We start from the raw sequence: 17,222 nt of genomic DNA, 5'->3' as shown, positions 1-17,222 counted from the left end.
GGTAGCTCAGCTGATAAAGAATCTGCCTGCAATGCAGGAGACACCAGATCGATTCCTGGATCAGGAAGATCCCCTGGAGGAGATTGGATAGGCTACCACCTCCAATATTCTTGGCTTCCCTGGTGGCTCAGACAGGAAAGAATCTGCCTGCAATGCGAGAGACCTGGGTTTGATCCCTGGTTTGGGAAGATCTGGAGGAGAGCATGGCAACCCACTTCAGTATTCTTGCCTGAAGAATCCCCATGGACAGAGGAGCCTGGTGGCCTACGGTTCATGGAATCATGGAGTCAGACACAACTGAGCAACTAGGCACAGCACAGAGCACTTACCTATCTGATCACATTTACCTCTTTCAGGTAAATGATCACATTTACCTACTTCTAAAAGGATAAGGTTCCAAATAGGAAAAGGAGTACATCAAGGCTGTATATTGTCACCCTGCTTATTTAACTTATATGCAGAGTACATCATGAGAAACGCTGGGCTGGAAGAAGCACAAGCTGGAATCAAGATTGCTGGAAGAAATATCAATAACCTCAGATATGCAGATGACACCACCCATATGCCAGAAAGTGAAGGAGAACTGAAGAGCCTCTTGATGAAAGTGAAGGAGGAGAGTGAAAGAGTTGGCTTAAAGCTCAGCATTCAGAAAACTAAGATCATGGCATCTGGTCCCATCACTTCATGGGAAACAGATGGGGAAACAGTGGAAACAGTGTCAGACTTCATTCTTTTGGGCTCCAAAATCACTGTAGATGGTGATTGCAGCCATGAAATTAAAAGACGCTTACTCATTGGAAGGAAAGTTATAACCAACCTAGATAGCATATTAAAAAGCAGAGACATTACTTTGCCAACAAAGGTCTGTCTAGATCAAGGCTATGGTTTTTCCAGTGGTCATGTATGGATGTGAGAGTTGGATGGTGAAGAAAGCTGAGCGCCAAAGAATTGATGCTTTTGAACTGTGGTGTTGGAGAAGACTTGGACTGCAAGGAGATCCAACCAGTCCATCCTAAAGGAGTTCAGTCCTGGGTGTTCATTGGAAGGACTGATGTTGAAGCTGAAACTCCAATACTTCGGCCACCTCATGCAAAGAGTTGACTCATCGGAAAAGAACCTGATGCTGGGAGGGATTGGGGGCAGGAGGAGAAGGGGACGACAGAGGATGAGATGGCTGGATGGCATCACAGACTTAATGGACATGAGTTTGGGTACACTCTGGGAGCTGGTGATGGAGAGGGAGGCCTGGTGTGTTGCGATTCATGGGGTCGCAAAGAGTTGGACACGACTGAACTGAACTGAAGAGGATAAAAGTCATAAAATTCAAAATGTACATATTGCTCAACAAAGGACTGAGGGCCCCATTTTCATAGCCCTGTATGAACTTACGTCCTGGAGAACACATCCCTTCCCTTGTTTCTTGCTTCCAGTCGGTGTGGTGCTCTCACCTTAGTTACTGCACAGGAGATATGTGAGGTAGATAAGGTAGATGATGGAATCTCTATTGTCATATTAGGAAACCAAGGAATGAAAAGCTTATGACCTATCTCGGTTACAAAGCTAACAACCATATAGGTCGGCAGCTTTCCAAACCCGGAATCTTTCTGTTCTTTTTCTCCCTTTGGCCTGTGTGTGCACATGTGCTCGCACGCACCACCATATCCGTGCCCATATAGGTGTAGCAAGGGGCCCACTTCTTAGTTGGAGCACCTACTAATCCTGGGAGCCCAGAGTGGTAGTTCGCCAGCTCCCTAAGCCATATCTTTCTCAGCAAGCTGAGCTTGCAGGTCTCTATAAAGAGCTGTTTGGAAATGGTCTCTTCAGCTCCCATCCCCAGGAACCAGTGTGGTCTCAACTATGCTTGCATACTTACATGGACACACATACATATGCGCACATATTAAAAGTCCACATATATTAGTGTGTAATTTAATCTATTCATATCTCTGAACACCCTGGCATTTATCATCACTCCTTTAAACTCTGACTGTCTTGGACTATTTTAGAGCGAACCATAGTGTTTCCTGTTGCTGTATACAATAAGGATGCTTGGTTGATGGCATTGTGAGCCAGAGCCACTGTCTCTTTTCATCCTGCTTGAGTCAAAGTGACAGCTAATTCTATGACTTTTGTTTGTTTTTCTGGCTGTTTTAAATGTATATATTTGGTACATCTGTTCAAGGAGCTGATATGGCCTTAAATTGAAGTTAGATTTTCATTTGTCTCTGTAAGGGAAGACTTTATAAAATGAATTGTTTAGATTGGACATTTGTCAGTTGGAAAATAGTTTCAAACTATAAGAGACAACAGATCAAAGAGGAAGGTAAACAGGGGACTTGGTGCTGGAGGTGGAGGGGCATGGGGGGGTGGGTCATGCAGCCGGTGGCTGGATCCCCAGCCTCTTTGTGGTCTTTGCCCCCGGGTAGGATTATGCGGGCCGGTCGAACAGGCCCAGTCCTGTGTGCAGCCCCTTGGTCTCAGGCACATCAAAGGTGAGTGGTGACATCTCAGTATCACATCCTTTTCTCCTAACTTCTGCTGTCAGCTTTGTCTGTTATTCGCTCAGTGATGTCCAACTCTTTGCGACCCCGTGGACTGTGGCCTGCCAGGCTCATCTGTGTATGGGATTCTCCAGGCCAAAATACTGGAGTGGGTTGCCATTCCTTTCTCCAGGGATCTGGAGAAAGGAATCTTCCTTACCCAGGGATCGAACCTGGGTTTCCTGCATTACAGGCAGATTCTTTACTGTCTGAGCCACCAGGGAAGTCACTAAAGCTTTAATAACTAAAGCTGTCAGCTTTCGTTGGTTTATTTTCTCATTAAAAAATTATGCAACACAAGATGATATGGAGGTTTTTCCATTCTATTTTCTGTAGGATGTGGGTAAGCCTCATTCAAAATGAGATTTGTTCTGTCTCATTGTGTCATTTGTAATTCAGTTCTGGAACAAAGAAATGACAACTTAATACTGAAAAATGGAAGCATCTAAGTCAGTTTTAATATTAATGCTCGCATCTCTTTAAAACAATAAACAACAAGTTTGAGAGGGAAGTTTAACAGTTAGAGGTTAGAAATTAATTTTGTTGATTTGGTGAGTGAAAAAATTCACCAGAGGTATTATTGTATGAATTGGTATGCTAGTTAACACAAGTGCAAGGTAGGAAGGTAGGAAGACATCAAATTACACAGTGTTCATTTAAGGCTACATAGCTGTGTATCATCATGTTTTAACCTGCAGTTTTATTTATCTCAGTGTCTATTATTTCAGATCACTACCTTTACTTAGTTTGATTTTTTTTTGATGTCCATATATACTTAGGTAGATAAGCCTATTGAAAATTTTGGATCCACAGATAACTAGGGCTAACTAGTTTTTTCAAATGCATTTAAAATATATGAGTTCCCAAGTTTCCCATGGGGAAGCATGTATGAGAGAGGACCTGGTATGTAAAAAGAGCCGTTGTTTCTAAAACCAGTTCTGTTTCTTATTTCTGGTGGTGGGGGTAGGGGTTGTTTTTTGTTTTTGAGTAGTTAGTATATTCGATTCAGAATTTAAAAGATATAATGGCATATACTTTGCAAATTCTTTCTCCTAGCTATTTACTTCTCCTCCCGGGGGTGCAACCAATGTTTTCATCTCTAAGCTATTCTGTTTTTTTATAAACTTTACTAAATTTTGACATATTTGTGATAAATGGGTGCCTAATGTTTTTTGTTCTGTTTATGTAACTTAGCATGATTTTATTATCTAATATTATAGACTGAATAAGAGCATAGAATTATTTGTGCTTAAATATTTACTTATTAGTCATTTTAATTTTTTTGTTTAATTTTGTTGCTTCTAAAAATAGCAAATGTCAGCCTATTTGTAAAAATACAGATACTTTTTAAATTAAAAAGTTACTATATTTTTATTTCACACTTTAACACATCTGAAATTCGGTATATTCAGTGATTATATTTACTGTAAGTAGTGTTTTTTCCCTGTGAATATCTGTTATTAAATTCATGATATCAGAATCAGTAGAGTCTTAAAATAGAGGAGAAATGATATTTTCTGGTGTGTTTGTTTCTCAGAGGGGAAACAGTTAAGGATGTGATAACATCATAATCTTGTTCTTTGTCACTAGATTTCTTATCAGAGTAATTGAATTAGTTGCAAATTTTATTCCCCCTTCTCCCTGTTCCCAGTTTAATATGTATGAGAGTAGTTAACCTCAGAGCTTAAAAAAGGACAGTGCATATTTGCCTTGTGTGTTTTCCTTAAAGTGTTACAACGTACCCAAAGTTTTAGACAAATTAGATAGCAATCTTTATTATTCAGTGTTTCTGTGTTATTCAACTCAGGCTTGGCTGCTTGCATCTTGAAAGCCAGTACTTGAGAAGTGAGTGTTGGTTAGAAAAGGAAGGGTTGCTTTATTCAGGAGGCTAGCAATCTGGGCAGAAGGCAGACTCGCGTCCAAAAACCAACTTCAAAGATTCTGCTCAACTGTGAAAGTTTTTAAAGGGAGAATCATTTGGGGAGGGGGATCTGTCTTCATTATCTTCCGCTGTGTACAGTCAGTGATGAGGTAGCATGGCAGTGCTCCCGCAATCTTGTATTAAGCCTGAAGTTGCCGTTCTCCACCTGCATGGGGGCCTTAGTTCCTATAGCAGTCAAAGGTAATTTGTCCTGTATACTTCTTGGGGAGGAACCAGAAACCTGCCTCCCGGCTGCATCCGCTGTTTCTTGACTGCTCCTGCTTTGTCTCTGGGCTTCTGCTCCCTCCCTTTCCTGAAAAGCAACTCTTTGAATCTGTCCTTTGGAACTCAGGGAAGGTCAGGGAGGCTGAAGGAAGCCTATTTACTACAAACTAGAAACAGGAGACAGAAGAAAGGATCCCACAGGGTCTTGCTCCATTTCATCTGGATATTGTCTATATATTCCTAGGTCTGTCATAAAGTTCTTAAAAATGATTATTTTTAAAGAATGTATAGATCATGAAATTGGTAGAAATTTTCTCCTTCAATCATAGTAGAGTACACACATAGGTGTGAAACAAACACACAGGTGTGTGCCTTGCTTATAGTGTTATTTCATTGTTTACACATTCACTTGTTATATTTCATGTATTTTACATATATATGGACATAAATATATCTATATACATATATATGTTTAGCTTTGTGATTGTGTCCAATGTGTTGATGGGACTTAGTGTATGTTGTTATTGTTGTTCAGTTGCTCAGTAGTGTCTAACTTTGTAACCCCATAGACTGCAGCCAGGCTTCCTGCAGCCAGGCTTCCCCGTCCTTCACTATCTCCCTGAGTTTGTTCAAACTCATGTTCTTTGAGTCGGTGATGCCATCCAACCATCTCATCCTCTGTAGCCCCCTTTTCCTCCTGCTTTCAATTTTTTCCAGCATCAGGATCTTTTCCAGTGAGTCATGTCTTTGAATCAGGCGGTCAAAGTATTGGAGCTTCAGCTTGAGCATCAGTCCTTCCAATGAATATTCCTTTAGGATTGACTGGTTTGATCTCCTTGCTGTCCAAGGGACTCTCAAATCTCCAGCACCACAGTTTGACATTATCAGTTCTTTCTAACTGATGAAAGACAGCTGACAGAAAAGCCTCTTTCATGGTCCGACTCTCAACATCTGTACAAGACTACTGGAAAAACCATAGCTTTGACCGTATGGCCCTTTTTGTATATGTAGTACAGGTGCTGGGTAACAGATCTTAAAGGCGTGTAATGGTTAATGTGTTCGTGTTTTCCTTCTTTTATTTGTACTGTTTTAATTGAAAGCCTATTACATGCACATGTAGAAAGAAATTTGGAGAGTTGTTAAATACAAACTTCACTAAACTGACAGTTATTTCCAGAAGGGTCTGTGAGAGACAGAAGAGGAGGGAACTGTGTCTTTGTGGTTGGGGGCGCAGTGCTGTTTGGAGTATTTCTACTCTGCAGGATATTATAATTTACTAATGATTAAAAACATGAAAGAACTTTGTATTTATTTAAACATAATGTCCATATTTAATGAGTAGAACCCAGGGGTTGACATCATCTGGTGGTGGCGAATTTGGGGGATTATAATAAAAATTTATGCTTTTTTTTTTTTTAATCTGCTTTAGTTTAGAACATAAAGCGCATTTTCCCAGAGATAGTCTTTGCAACCATTATTTAAACAAGAGGTTTCAAGGAAGTAGTAAACTTTTGTAATTGGTTTGGTCTTTAATACTAGAGCTACAGGAGCAATTACTTGGATTATCATTTTAACATAATTTTTCACCCAGCAATCCTTTTCATAGTATTGTTTCCTTAGATTGAAACATTGAAATACTTTCTCCTGCCTGCAGTGCAACAGATTAAGAGACAGAAGCAGGGGCAAATCAACATGTAAAATTGGGTCAGTCGTCATTCAGGAACCTTAGTGCCAGTGGTCTGGGTTGTGTAGATTTGGGAAATCCAGAGAGAGACAGCAAATTGCTGCATCCTCAGTACTTGGTGGACAAAAAGAGGATTAGAGCCCTGAGGAATCCAGGGCAATCACTTCCCACCAAGAGGAAAGGAATCTTGTGTCAGTGTTGGCAGTTGTGGATTTTGATAGGAATGAGGGATCAGGGTGAGAGCAGGGGTGTTTTGTTGGTTTATAGCCCCTGGTCAGTTAGGAGAATGGTCTGGGACTTTTTGTTGCCCCTTGGAAAGGGGATCTGGAGGGCTGTGGGTTTTAGAAAAATGAACAGGAATATGGGTGAAGGTAGAGTATTGAAGTGGCATTGAATGTTGCCTGTGGGTTTTATGGGTATTGTTTATAGTTTTCTATACCTGTGGGATTCCAGTACCCAGTGAGGCACCTGTTTCCTGTTTCACATGTGACATGCTATTACAGTGAAGTTATGATTATGTAATGTAATTATGGTTATACGAGTGTGGTTCTGATTATATAATATAAACAGCTACACTTAAGATGACAATGTGCAAATGAGATTTTTTTCACTTCATGAATGGAAATGTATATTATGTTTTTAAATTTTTATTTATTTTTATCTATCCATATGTGTACACACACATTTTTTTCTTCCTATGGAAACCAAAAAAGGAGTTGGTAGCAGTTTTGTTAAACATTCTCTCTACTCCCCCCAACAGACTTCCAGTGCAGATACACTTTCATTATCTAAATTTAAGTATCTATGGTCGCTCACCACGGGTGAGTGTGGAGTGTGGCTTTGGTTTGCCTTCTCTTGTACTTGTGATAACTAGATGCTCCATTTCCCACCTCTGTCTTGAACAGTGTTTCTAGTTTGGTCTTGAAATGATACTGCAATTGTCCTTCCAAATTATCTTCTTTTGTGTGGATGTGGTTGCAGAGTTTTGTTCGGGATAATACATTTTAGAATTTGAACCAGAGGAGACTTTCCACCTTTGGCTAGCGTGGGGTAAAAACACCTCTGTGTTAATTGCTCTGCAGTCCAAGAAAGTAGCAGCAAGTGGTTGAGCTAAGGAGACTGCTTGTTTTTAAGAAGAGGAAAGAAGCTATGTAGATCTGAATTTTAGCTCCAGCTTGGTAGAAGATACCAGTCAATCTCCTACCATCTCTTTCCCTTTCTTTGGAGCACCAGCTGCCACATCTGGCTTCACTTTTGTTTTCCAAATGAGTTTATTAGTTTTGCCATTTTGGATATGGGTGGGTTGACCCAGGGAAGATTGATCTGGGAAACACTCCTGACATTTCAAATAGAAGCAAAACTAGACGTAAGTTGATTTGAGACAGAGTTTGGGGCCATCCCTGTGAACCCTTCCAGCATCGGCCAAAGCATCGGACTCTCATTCCCCTCCCTGCAAAGGGGGAGGAGTAAAGAGGTACAGTGTGGAGGTCTATAGATTTTTTTTTGGCTGTACTCCGGGTCGGTCGGGCTCTGATATGGAAATCTGCTCTGTCTCTCCTTTCTTGCCTGCAGGCTGGCGGCTCTCAGGTCATCTTTACTAACCCTCTGGAGATAGTAAAGATTCGCCTACAGGTAGCTGGAGAGATCACCACAGGACCCAGGGTCAGTGCCCTGAATGTGCTCCGGGACCTGGGACTCTTTGGTCTGTATAAGGTGGGTAGATTCCCTTGGGTTTTCTCAATAAGAGAGGTTGTAGTGTACTCCATAGAAATGTGAAAAAATGTCAAAATCAGACTACTTCCCCATAAATGGAAAAGCAATCTTGTCCAGCAGGGTAGTTCCAATAGTAGAAAATCAAAACAAAAAGAAAAAATCAGGACACTTCTATTAGAGGCAGTGGGATGTGCAACCACGCTGTCCTGTTGTCATCTTCAGGCTTTTATGAAGCTGCCAGCAGGGAGGCCAGCACCACAGACCCGCTGGCTTCAGGCTCACAGCCTTTTATTTACTGGTGGATATGGGAGAAGTTTCTTTGGTGTTCTTTTGGGGCTGGTTTAGGACTGACTTCAAAATAGTCTTATGTTTATTTTGAGTCTGAGCTATCTCTATTGTTATCTTCCCAGTAGGAGCTTGTCTTTGTCTTAATAATTTGACCACAGTGAAACAGTAGTAGAGTTTGGTAGGATTCAGGTCTTTAAGAAGTTAAGTGGTGGGATTTGTCAATAATGAATTGCATTTTAAAAAAGCAAAACAAAAGCAAACCAGAGTGTACTGTACTTTAGCAAAATGCCAGTCAACAGATTCCTTCCCTGCAGGTATGCTTACTCCCATCATTACAGATCAGATGTAATGGAGCAGAAGCTATTATTTTTCTTAAACAAGGAAGAGTATTTCTTTCTCTTCTTTTGCCTGGTGTAAGGGGAGCGATACGAAAATTTAGCTTTTATAGACAACTGTTTCCACAGTGTCTGATTTATTTATAGATCCATCACTGTAGAAATGTGTAAATTGGCTTCTGTAGCTGCAAATTGGAAATTAGAAATTCTCTCGATTAGAATCACACAGCTACAAAGCTCTTAGGAGACCAGTAAACCAATGATGCCTGTCCTGAGAGTTTTGTACATACTCTCTCCCTTCTACCCCCAACTGCCATCCTTTTTAGAATTCCCTTGGAAAACTGACTTTATTAAAATTGTTTCTCTCTGTAGTATCTCTCAGAGAGTCCCAGGAATTTTTTTTTTCTTTAATGTTTGAGTTTGTCTTTTAAAAACAGAGCCATCCGGAAAACAAGTACCAAAGATGGAGTGTCTGCCTGGCCGGCTAAAGCCTCAGCAGTAGGCTAGTGTGGGCTGAGGAAGGGGCAGTGTCAGTCACCAAGACAAGCTGTCTGACTAGATTTCTACTCTCAGGAAAACTTCCTGATAAAGTATTTTCTCTGGGTTTCCCTGTCCTCTGCCATTTAGGACATGGGAAGTGAGGAGGGAAGTTTGGTGGTTTCTTTTTCCCTTTCCCTAGAATGCGTTAGTCGTTCAGTTGTGTCCAACTCCTTGAGATCTCATGGACTGTAGCCCACCAGGCTCCTCTGTCCATGGGATTCTTCAGGCAATACTGGAGTGGGTAGGCATTCCCTTCTCCAGGGCATCTTCCCGACCCAGGGATCAAACCCAAGTCTCCTGCAACAGGGGCAGATTCTTTACCATCTGAGCCACCAGGGAAGCTTCCCTTCCTTTTCCATGGCTCCTACCCATAGCTTTTTACCTGGTGCTTCAGGGGCTCTACGCTGAGGTGGACCGAGTTGGTAATTTGTTAGTTTGAGGAGCTGCCTTCGTTGGTTGCTTTGAAATCAAGCTCTCAATACTGGGTTTCTAAGTCTGTTCCCAGCCACACCCCATCCCCTGGCACTCACCAAGGTGAACCAGAACAAGCGGCCTAGAGGTTTGAACATTGAATTTTTATTAACCTTAAAATCTGATCCATACTGGAAATGCCAGAAGATTCTTAGTTGTCAGAATACCATTGTTAACTAACTCTAGGACTCCCAGATCCACCAGACTTTCTCAAACTTTGAGCTGCTTCTCAATTTCCCTGTGCCTGACTTGTTATCCTGTTTCTTTTCCACGTCAGTCTCAATGCTGTCTGAGGGGCATCTCTGGCTTGTCACCCTGGATCCCTCGTGGTCATTCACACCTTGTTTATACAACTGTTTTGCACTATTTCCTCACTCTGTGACAGGGTGCCAAAGCGTGTTTCCTCCGAGACATTCCCTTCTCTGCAATTTATTTTCCTGTTTATGCTCACTGCAAACTACTTCTGGCTGATGAAAACGGACACGTGGGAGGTATAAATCTCCTTGCAGCTGGAGCCATGGCAGGTAACTATTTTTTTTTCTTTTAAGCCAAAAGAGTCCCTACCCACCCCACCCCCATTCTCTAAGTACAGAATCTCTGTGCTCCTCTTCTTTATTTCTGGAAAGGTTATTGTCTGTATCTGACTTAGTTTAAATATGACTGCTTTTTCTCCTTTGTGGGGTATGCTATAATTCTGATGAGCGTTAATTACATTTGCATAATGTGGATAAACAGCTTAATGCAGCTTAGGAACTCGCAGCCAAATTAGCTCTGCCCATCTCAATTGGGCTTTCATCAGTACCGTGTTTCTTAGCCGCCTCTGCCCCTGAAACCTTGGGTGCAGTCAAGCTGAGCATTAACGTAGAAAAGTTCATCACATCAGTTGCTTTGTTGCACCTCATCATGATGCACAGGTCTAGCATCCCCTCACTTTCTTATTCTGTATATTGGAATCAACATGATTTGGCTCCAACTTGAGTTTGAAACTGACCGTGTTCCTTCTACCATCATCCTCATCAGACCAAACAAAGCCATACTTCCTCAGCTGCACCACTCCGCGGTGGCATCTCTTCTCAGCTCTTAACATGCTCCGTCTTTTACTGATGGTTGTTTACGTAAATCCTGCTCTCTCTCCTGGGCCGGGAGCCCCTTGAAAGCCCCAGGGGTTTCAAATGTAGGAAGGTACTGCGAAGCTTCCTCTCAATCCCGTGCTCTAGCCTTTCTCTTGTGTTGAGAGGGAGCTGATTCCAGATAGAAGGGGAGGACCAGGTTGTCCTTCACTGCAGCAATCCTCACACTTGGCAGAAGAAGGAAAGGGCGTGTGTTTACTTGCCATCACCGCTGCTTAGGGAGACAGACGGGCGAGGTGAATGAACACAAGCCCAGTGCTGTCCCTGGGTGCTCAGGTGGCTCTGACCACCCAGGCTCCTGCAATGCGTGGCGGTCCCTGGGTGCCTTCTCCTCTGGTCTGCTGGCTCAGCGGAGCAGGACAGCCTGGGCACCCCTGGGGGTGTGGGATATAGCAGGAACCCTGGGGTCCAGGGCTGCTGGGTGGACATGTTATTCTTCTCATCCATGATGACAGGGAATGACTCATGATGATTAAGAAACTCTCCCAGGGAGCCTTGAGCCCTTATTTGAGGCAGTCACTTGCAGTTATAATTCAAAAGCCAGTAAAGCTACCAGCTCAGTCTTGGCACTGAGTGTTCATCCAGCTCCTTTCAGGTATTCACCAAAGTCGCCCCAGTTGAAGGGAGGGCCAGCACATCTTTCCTCATCTTTGCTCTCTGCTATTCAGACAGCAGCAAAGAACACTCTAATCATGGACAGGCATTTTGCCAGTGGCTGATGGAACCATGTAAACATTTTCATGGAGCTGTCAGCACCAGTTTCTTGCCCACAGACATTTGCTGTCAGTTTTTGGAATTAGAAATGAATTTTTCTAATTTTTACCTGTAAAGCTTTGCTGGCAGGCACTGAGAACATTCAGGATTCAGAACATTCCAAAGGCAGCAATTTACCTAGTTTCACGTGAATGAGGTATAGGGCTTGGCGGGAGGATATTTGCATCGTCTCTAACAGAGCACTCCCCGCCGCCCGCACCAACTACCTACCCTGAGTGGCCAGCTTCATCTGCCTAGTGATGATTCGGTGAAATTCAGACCAAATTGAATTTCTTCCCCCTGAGGAAGATTATCTTGCTCCTTTGTTCCCTGTTTTGTTTTATAAGTGAAAGGTGTGGTTGTGAAATCCATCTTGTGTCCTGCCGCTGATGAGTCTCAGCGTGGCCCCAGGGAGCTGGGGCCCAGGGAATGGCTGACAAGGCCTTTTGATGATCAGTTCCCCCACTGTTCCCTAACTGGTTGCCTGGCCGTCTCTGCTTCAGTTGTAATGACTTCTGTCATGTAAGCATGTCTGAAAGGAGTCACAGTCAACTCTCAAGTCAGCCCCTCAAAGGGTGAGTGGATATGAGTATTGATATACACCTCATACAGTAAGGCGATAGGAATCAGCAAAAAAAACACTACAGTTTGCTATCAGGTAATATTTAGCAGCTCATTAAATTGATATTATCCTCATTCTTTATTATAGATGAAAGTACTGTCTTATTTAAGAAAGGAAAGAGGTAATAAAATAATTGAAACCCAAAGGGGAACACTGGGAATTGTCCTAGTAATATTGCTTCATTTATTCCTCTCACTGTTCTTTGGGATCATGCAACATAGAGTGATTTTCCTAATTCAGAGTGAATAAAAGAGTCTTACCGTGACTCCACTGAAGCAGCTAGTGGGACTTTATTTCCTTTTTCCATTATTGCCCAAGGTATCTATCTAAGAAGCGTTGAGTACAGCAGTCAAAGTTGTTAATTGTCCTGTTAGCTGTTAGCAGTCTGTCTGCCCTCTGTAAGGGATCTGGGATGAATTAAACGTGCCTTTCTCCTGGAAGGGGTGCCTGCTGCTTCTCTGGTGACCCCCGCTGATGTCATCAAGACGAGGCTGCAGGTGGCTGCCCGCGCCGGCCAGACGACATACAGTGGGGTCATCGACTGTTTCAGGAAGATACTCCGGGAAGAAGGGCCCTCAGCGTTTTGGAAAGGAACTGCAGGTAGGGGCCAGAGCCGTGTGGAAAGGCTGGCTGGCATGGGGTCCTGCTCCCATTACTCGCGTGTGGTCTTTGCCGTAGCCATCTTGCTGTTAACTGCCCCTTCCCCCTTTCTCTCTCTCTTAGCTCGAGTGTTTCGGTCCTCTCCCCAGTTTGGTGTTACTTTGGTCACCTATGAACTTCTCCAGCGGTGGTTTTACATTGATTTTGGAGGCCTGTAAGTGCAACTTTTCAAACTCCCTTATAAAGAAAGCACCAAAACGCCAGACAGGTGTTCGTTCAGCCTATAAAGGCATTTTTGGGATAGCAGCTGATAGGACAGAGGACCCTGCAGGAGCAACACGCTTAAAACAAACCATGGGCCTGAGACTCTTCACTGTTAGAGGAGTAAGACTTGGACAGGGTGACCCCATACACAGCATTAAGCAACTGCTTGCGCAAAGTTTAGAGAGGAAGCAAATTAAAATGTAATATGAATAGTTCCTTTTTGGTGTAAGCAGATACTGAGCTTCATGGATTTACGTCCTTATTTGGCCTTTTTACCAGAAGTAATATAAATTTGTGTTAGTTACACTTTTGTAAACTTCTGAAAACTCAGTCAAGCCCTTTCACACCCTTATGATTTCATTATTCACCATAATTTATTATTAGATAGGTTTAGAAGTTCTTAGAACTAATTCTTTGCCAAAGAAAAAAAAGGTTCAAAGAAAGGTTATGCCCATGGACATAATCACTGGTGAGATTTAGGCCAGAAATTGGGCCTTTTGACAGTTAGTACTTGAAGCTTTCACCGTGGATAAGAGGAATCACTTGAATTTGCTGGGAGGGGAAGGTTGTACCCAAAGCAAGCAATTACCAGCTTTTCAACAGAAGATCAAATTCTGTATCTGAGTCTTTACTGCATAAACCTATGAACTCTTTTCCTGCTCAGAAGCCAGGTAGGGAGTTAGCTGTTGAACCAAGAAGTTGAGGGACTTCAACTGCACAAAGAAAGTAAGCACAATCTCAAAGTTTCGGGCTTTTCAGTACTTTTGCATTCTGGAAAAGTAAGAATTATGTTTACTTCTCTTTAAATAATTTTAGTAGTAACCTTCATGAGCTTATTACTTAAAAAGTTAGCTTTTAAAATTATGTCAAAATAAAATGTAAATTTTCTGCAGTTAATTTATGCTTAGTGTAAAAAATTGGGAAAATAGAAAAATCATTCGTAATCCTACTTCCCAGAGTGGTAATATATGAGTGTATTTCTTTCCGGTCTCTCTCTCTGTGGATCCATTTGTGTGTATGAAATGGAGGCCACTTCTCTTCTAAAACAAATATGTGAATGTGTTGCTTTCAGTGCAGCTGTAAATCATGACTAGTGCAGCATAATTGACAAGGAGGTAATTGCACACTCTTGGTGGCACATGGGTCAGGCTGAAAGTGTGCAGTTGTGTGTCACCGTCGTCAGTGTTTTGGTTTGTTTTCTTGGAGTATAGTTGCTCACAGTGCCGTGTGTCTGCTGCTCCTCAACCGTGAACACACTGACCATTGACTTTTCCTACCAACAGCAAACCCTCTGGCTCAGAACCGACACCTAAGTCCCGCATCGCAGACCTTCCTCCTGCCAATCCTGATCACATCGGTGGATACAGACTCGCCACCGCCACTTTTGCTGGCATTGAGAACAAGTTTGGCCTTTATCTCCCCAAGTTTAAACCTCCTAGTGTTGCTGTGGCAAAGGTGGCGGCAGCAGCTCAGTGATGAGACAACCATTCGGCCTGGCAGAATGGCGCCCTAGAAAGAGAAGCCTAGGAGAGCAGCCTCGCGATGTATCCAGTCAGCTGCATGGTGCTGACTGAGCTGAAGAATCAAATTATTCTTTCTATATGACATATACATATATTTGTTTATAAACTAATCATTTGCCCAGGAAAAAAAAAATTACAATGCAGTTTGAAGCTTTAGTTTTATGTGTTGAAATGTTTTCTAAGCCTTGGCATGAATTAGTGTTCTAGACTGCTTTGCACAGCTTGCACTTACAGCGACTGTACATATTGTACATCTTTGTACAGAGACATCTTGGCACCTCATCCCAACAAATCTCATTTATAGAATGTAATGCAGTTCTGAGTGGCTTGAAATGTACAGAATGTTTTGAAAGTGTTTTATTAAGAGTCACACGAAAATAAATGTATTAAAATTAAATTCATTCTTTTATTGGTGACTTTTGGAAATAATGCATCAATATTGGATGTATTTGATTCCTAGCTTGTTTTCCATTCTGGAGTGGAAAGGTATTTGCTGATAAGAGGCATAATGAGACCAAGTGCTGACACCATTGAATAAGAGACCCTTTGGAACAGATGCATGCCAGCGGATGCCGGAGGACCAGGCTGATGACTTGCGTGTGCTGATGTGTTTCCATTTGTATTTCACGTGTGTATAGATTCTCCTCTGTTCATCAACCGAAAGGCATTTCCTAGACAGCTCCTCGCCTGTCAGTGTGCATATGGAAGCAGGGATGTCTCCAGCATTACCAGCTTAGTTTCCGCCTTCCTCCGACGCAGCAAGGCAAGGCACAGCTGGCATAGCTTTCAAAAGAGTAAAGAATACTTCGGCAGTTTTCATTCGTATGGATATGATTCCAATCGAAAATAAAATGCACACCAAAATGTATGCATGGAGTTGGATTTTCCTTCATAAATGTACTGATAGCGCTTTTGATTTTGATTCACTACCAGTTGCCCATGACTAGTGATCAGGTTTCCCTCTATCCCACTTTTACAGGAAATCATTTGACTTGGAAAGGGCTGTGGTGGAGTAACTGGAGAAGATGTAGTGGGCTCTAGCTTCTTCCTTGTGAATCTAAATACAAACTGCTAATTCCAAAAGTCACTCACCAAGGGTGTGATTGCTAATTTAGATCTAAACATATGTCTTGACAGCCACATCCTCACTGCTCTAGTTGTGATTTGATGTGTAGCATCAGAGTTTATTTACTTTAGCAAAGTGCTTTGGGAAAACATTATTGTCGTTGCCAGTGAGCTGGGATAGGAAATAGTATGCAAATATTTTCAAGGGGTGAGCCTGGAGATGGACCAAGTCACTTAATATCCTTCTCATGGTTCATCGTTGATGGCTGACAGCCCTGTAACACAACGATAGGCTCTCTTGAGGCCTTCCAGGAACAAAAGAATTAGCTTTGAAAGCAAGTTATTTCCTAATGTATTCAGTTATTCTCATTGGAATGGAATAAATAGCAATACAGTTGTTTTGCTATTACCACCTGTTAAAAATGAACAAGTAGCCTGTGGATGTGTTCTTACAAAAATTCAGAAATTTGGTGTAAGATATAAAAGTACCCTCTTTACCCTACTTCTCCCTTCCCCTCCCTGCCCCAAAGGTAATCACTGCTCACACAGGTTAGAATATAAAATTTTAGTCTGTTTTCATACATATATATATATAAATTCATATACATTTTTATATTTTAAAAATAGAGTTATGCTGTGTATATGTTCTGTGACTTGCTTTTGTTCATTTGTTCACTTTTGAAATCTTTGCATGTCAGTTCATAAAGATTTATCTTAATTTTTAATAGCTGCATAGTATTTCAGTGTATGGGTTATGATACTTTTCATAAATATTTCCTTATTGACACTCATTTTTTTAACTATTGCAGGCAATGCTGTAGTGAACAGTAAACACCTTTCTACACGTATTTTGTACATGTGCTAGTATTTCCTTAGGATGGATATTTAAAATTGGAATTGGTACTTCATGAGATATATGGGTTTTACATTTTTATACATATTGTCACATTGCTTCAAAAAGGCTTTATGAATTTACTTTCCTTCTGACAGTATGAGGAGAACTCTTATTTCTTTGCAACTTCAGCAAAAATGGATATTGTCAATCTTACATTTCAGGCAAATCGTGATAGGTAATCAATGCTGTTTTAGTTTTCATTTTACTAATTACTAGTGAGGTCAAATGTGTTTTCGCATTTACTGACCATTTGTGTATCTTTTTATTATTGTAGAGTATGCAGAAAGTCTATGAAAACATCTTCATGTGTATGTATACACAGATATATACACATAGATTATTTTTTTAAGGAGATGGTCATAAACACCTATGTAACTACCCAGATGAAGAAAGAGAATATTTCTAACACCTCAGAAGTTCCTTCAGAGGATCCTTCTATCATAACTCCTGTTGTCCTCTTTAGCACCATCCCGGCTCTTCATTTCTTCACATTTCTTTCTTTATAGTTTTACCACCCACATATACATTCTTAAACACACTTTTTGGTTCCTATTTTTGAAGTTTTTGTGAATCAAATTATACTGTACACTTTTAAGACTTGTTCCCTTTTCTAAACATTATAAGATTCATCCCTGTAATTTGCTATAGTTTGC

At 41.5% G+C, this 17,222-nt stretch overlaps 1 protein-coding gene across 2 annotated transcripts in view; it reads left to right on the top strand.

The window, feature by feature from the left end:
• Window positions 1-15,477, top strand: part of SLC25A12 (solute carrier family 25 member 12) — a 95,341-nt gene extending 79,864 nt beyond the window's left edge. For both annotated transcript variants that reach the window (XM_065931759.1, XM_065931760.1), the window contains 5 exons: window positions 7,943-8,083; window positions 10,103-10,241; window positions 12,664-12,822; window positions 12,946-13,036; window positions 14,370-15,477. In XM_065931759.1, coding sequence (XP_065787831.1) covers window positions 7,943-8,083; window positions 10,103-10,241; window positions 12,664-12,822; window positions 12,946-13,036; window positions 14,370-14,562 — 723 coding nt within the window. In that variant the 3' untranslated portion in view covers window positions 14,563-15,477. The remainder of the gene's footprint in view (window positions 1-7,942; window positions 8,084-10,102; window positions 10,242-12,663; window positions 12,823-12,945; window positions 13,037-14,369) is intronic.
• Window positions 15,478-17,222: the final 1,745 nt, after the last annotated feature.

Source organism: Muntiacus reevesi, chromosome 3 (assembly GCF_963930625.1).
Source record: "Muntiacus reevesi chromosome 3, mMunRee1.1, whole genome shotgun sequence".
Taxonomy (NCBI): Eukaryota; Metazoa; Chordata; class Mammalia; order Artiodactyla; family Cervidae; genus Muntiacus; species Muntiacus reevesi.
Note: the sequence above shows the minus strand (reverse complement) of the source record. Positions and strands in the feature narration are given on the sequence as shown.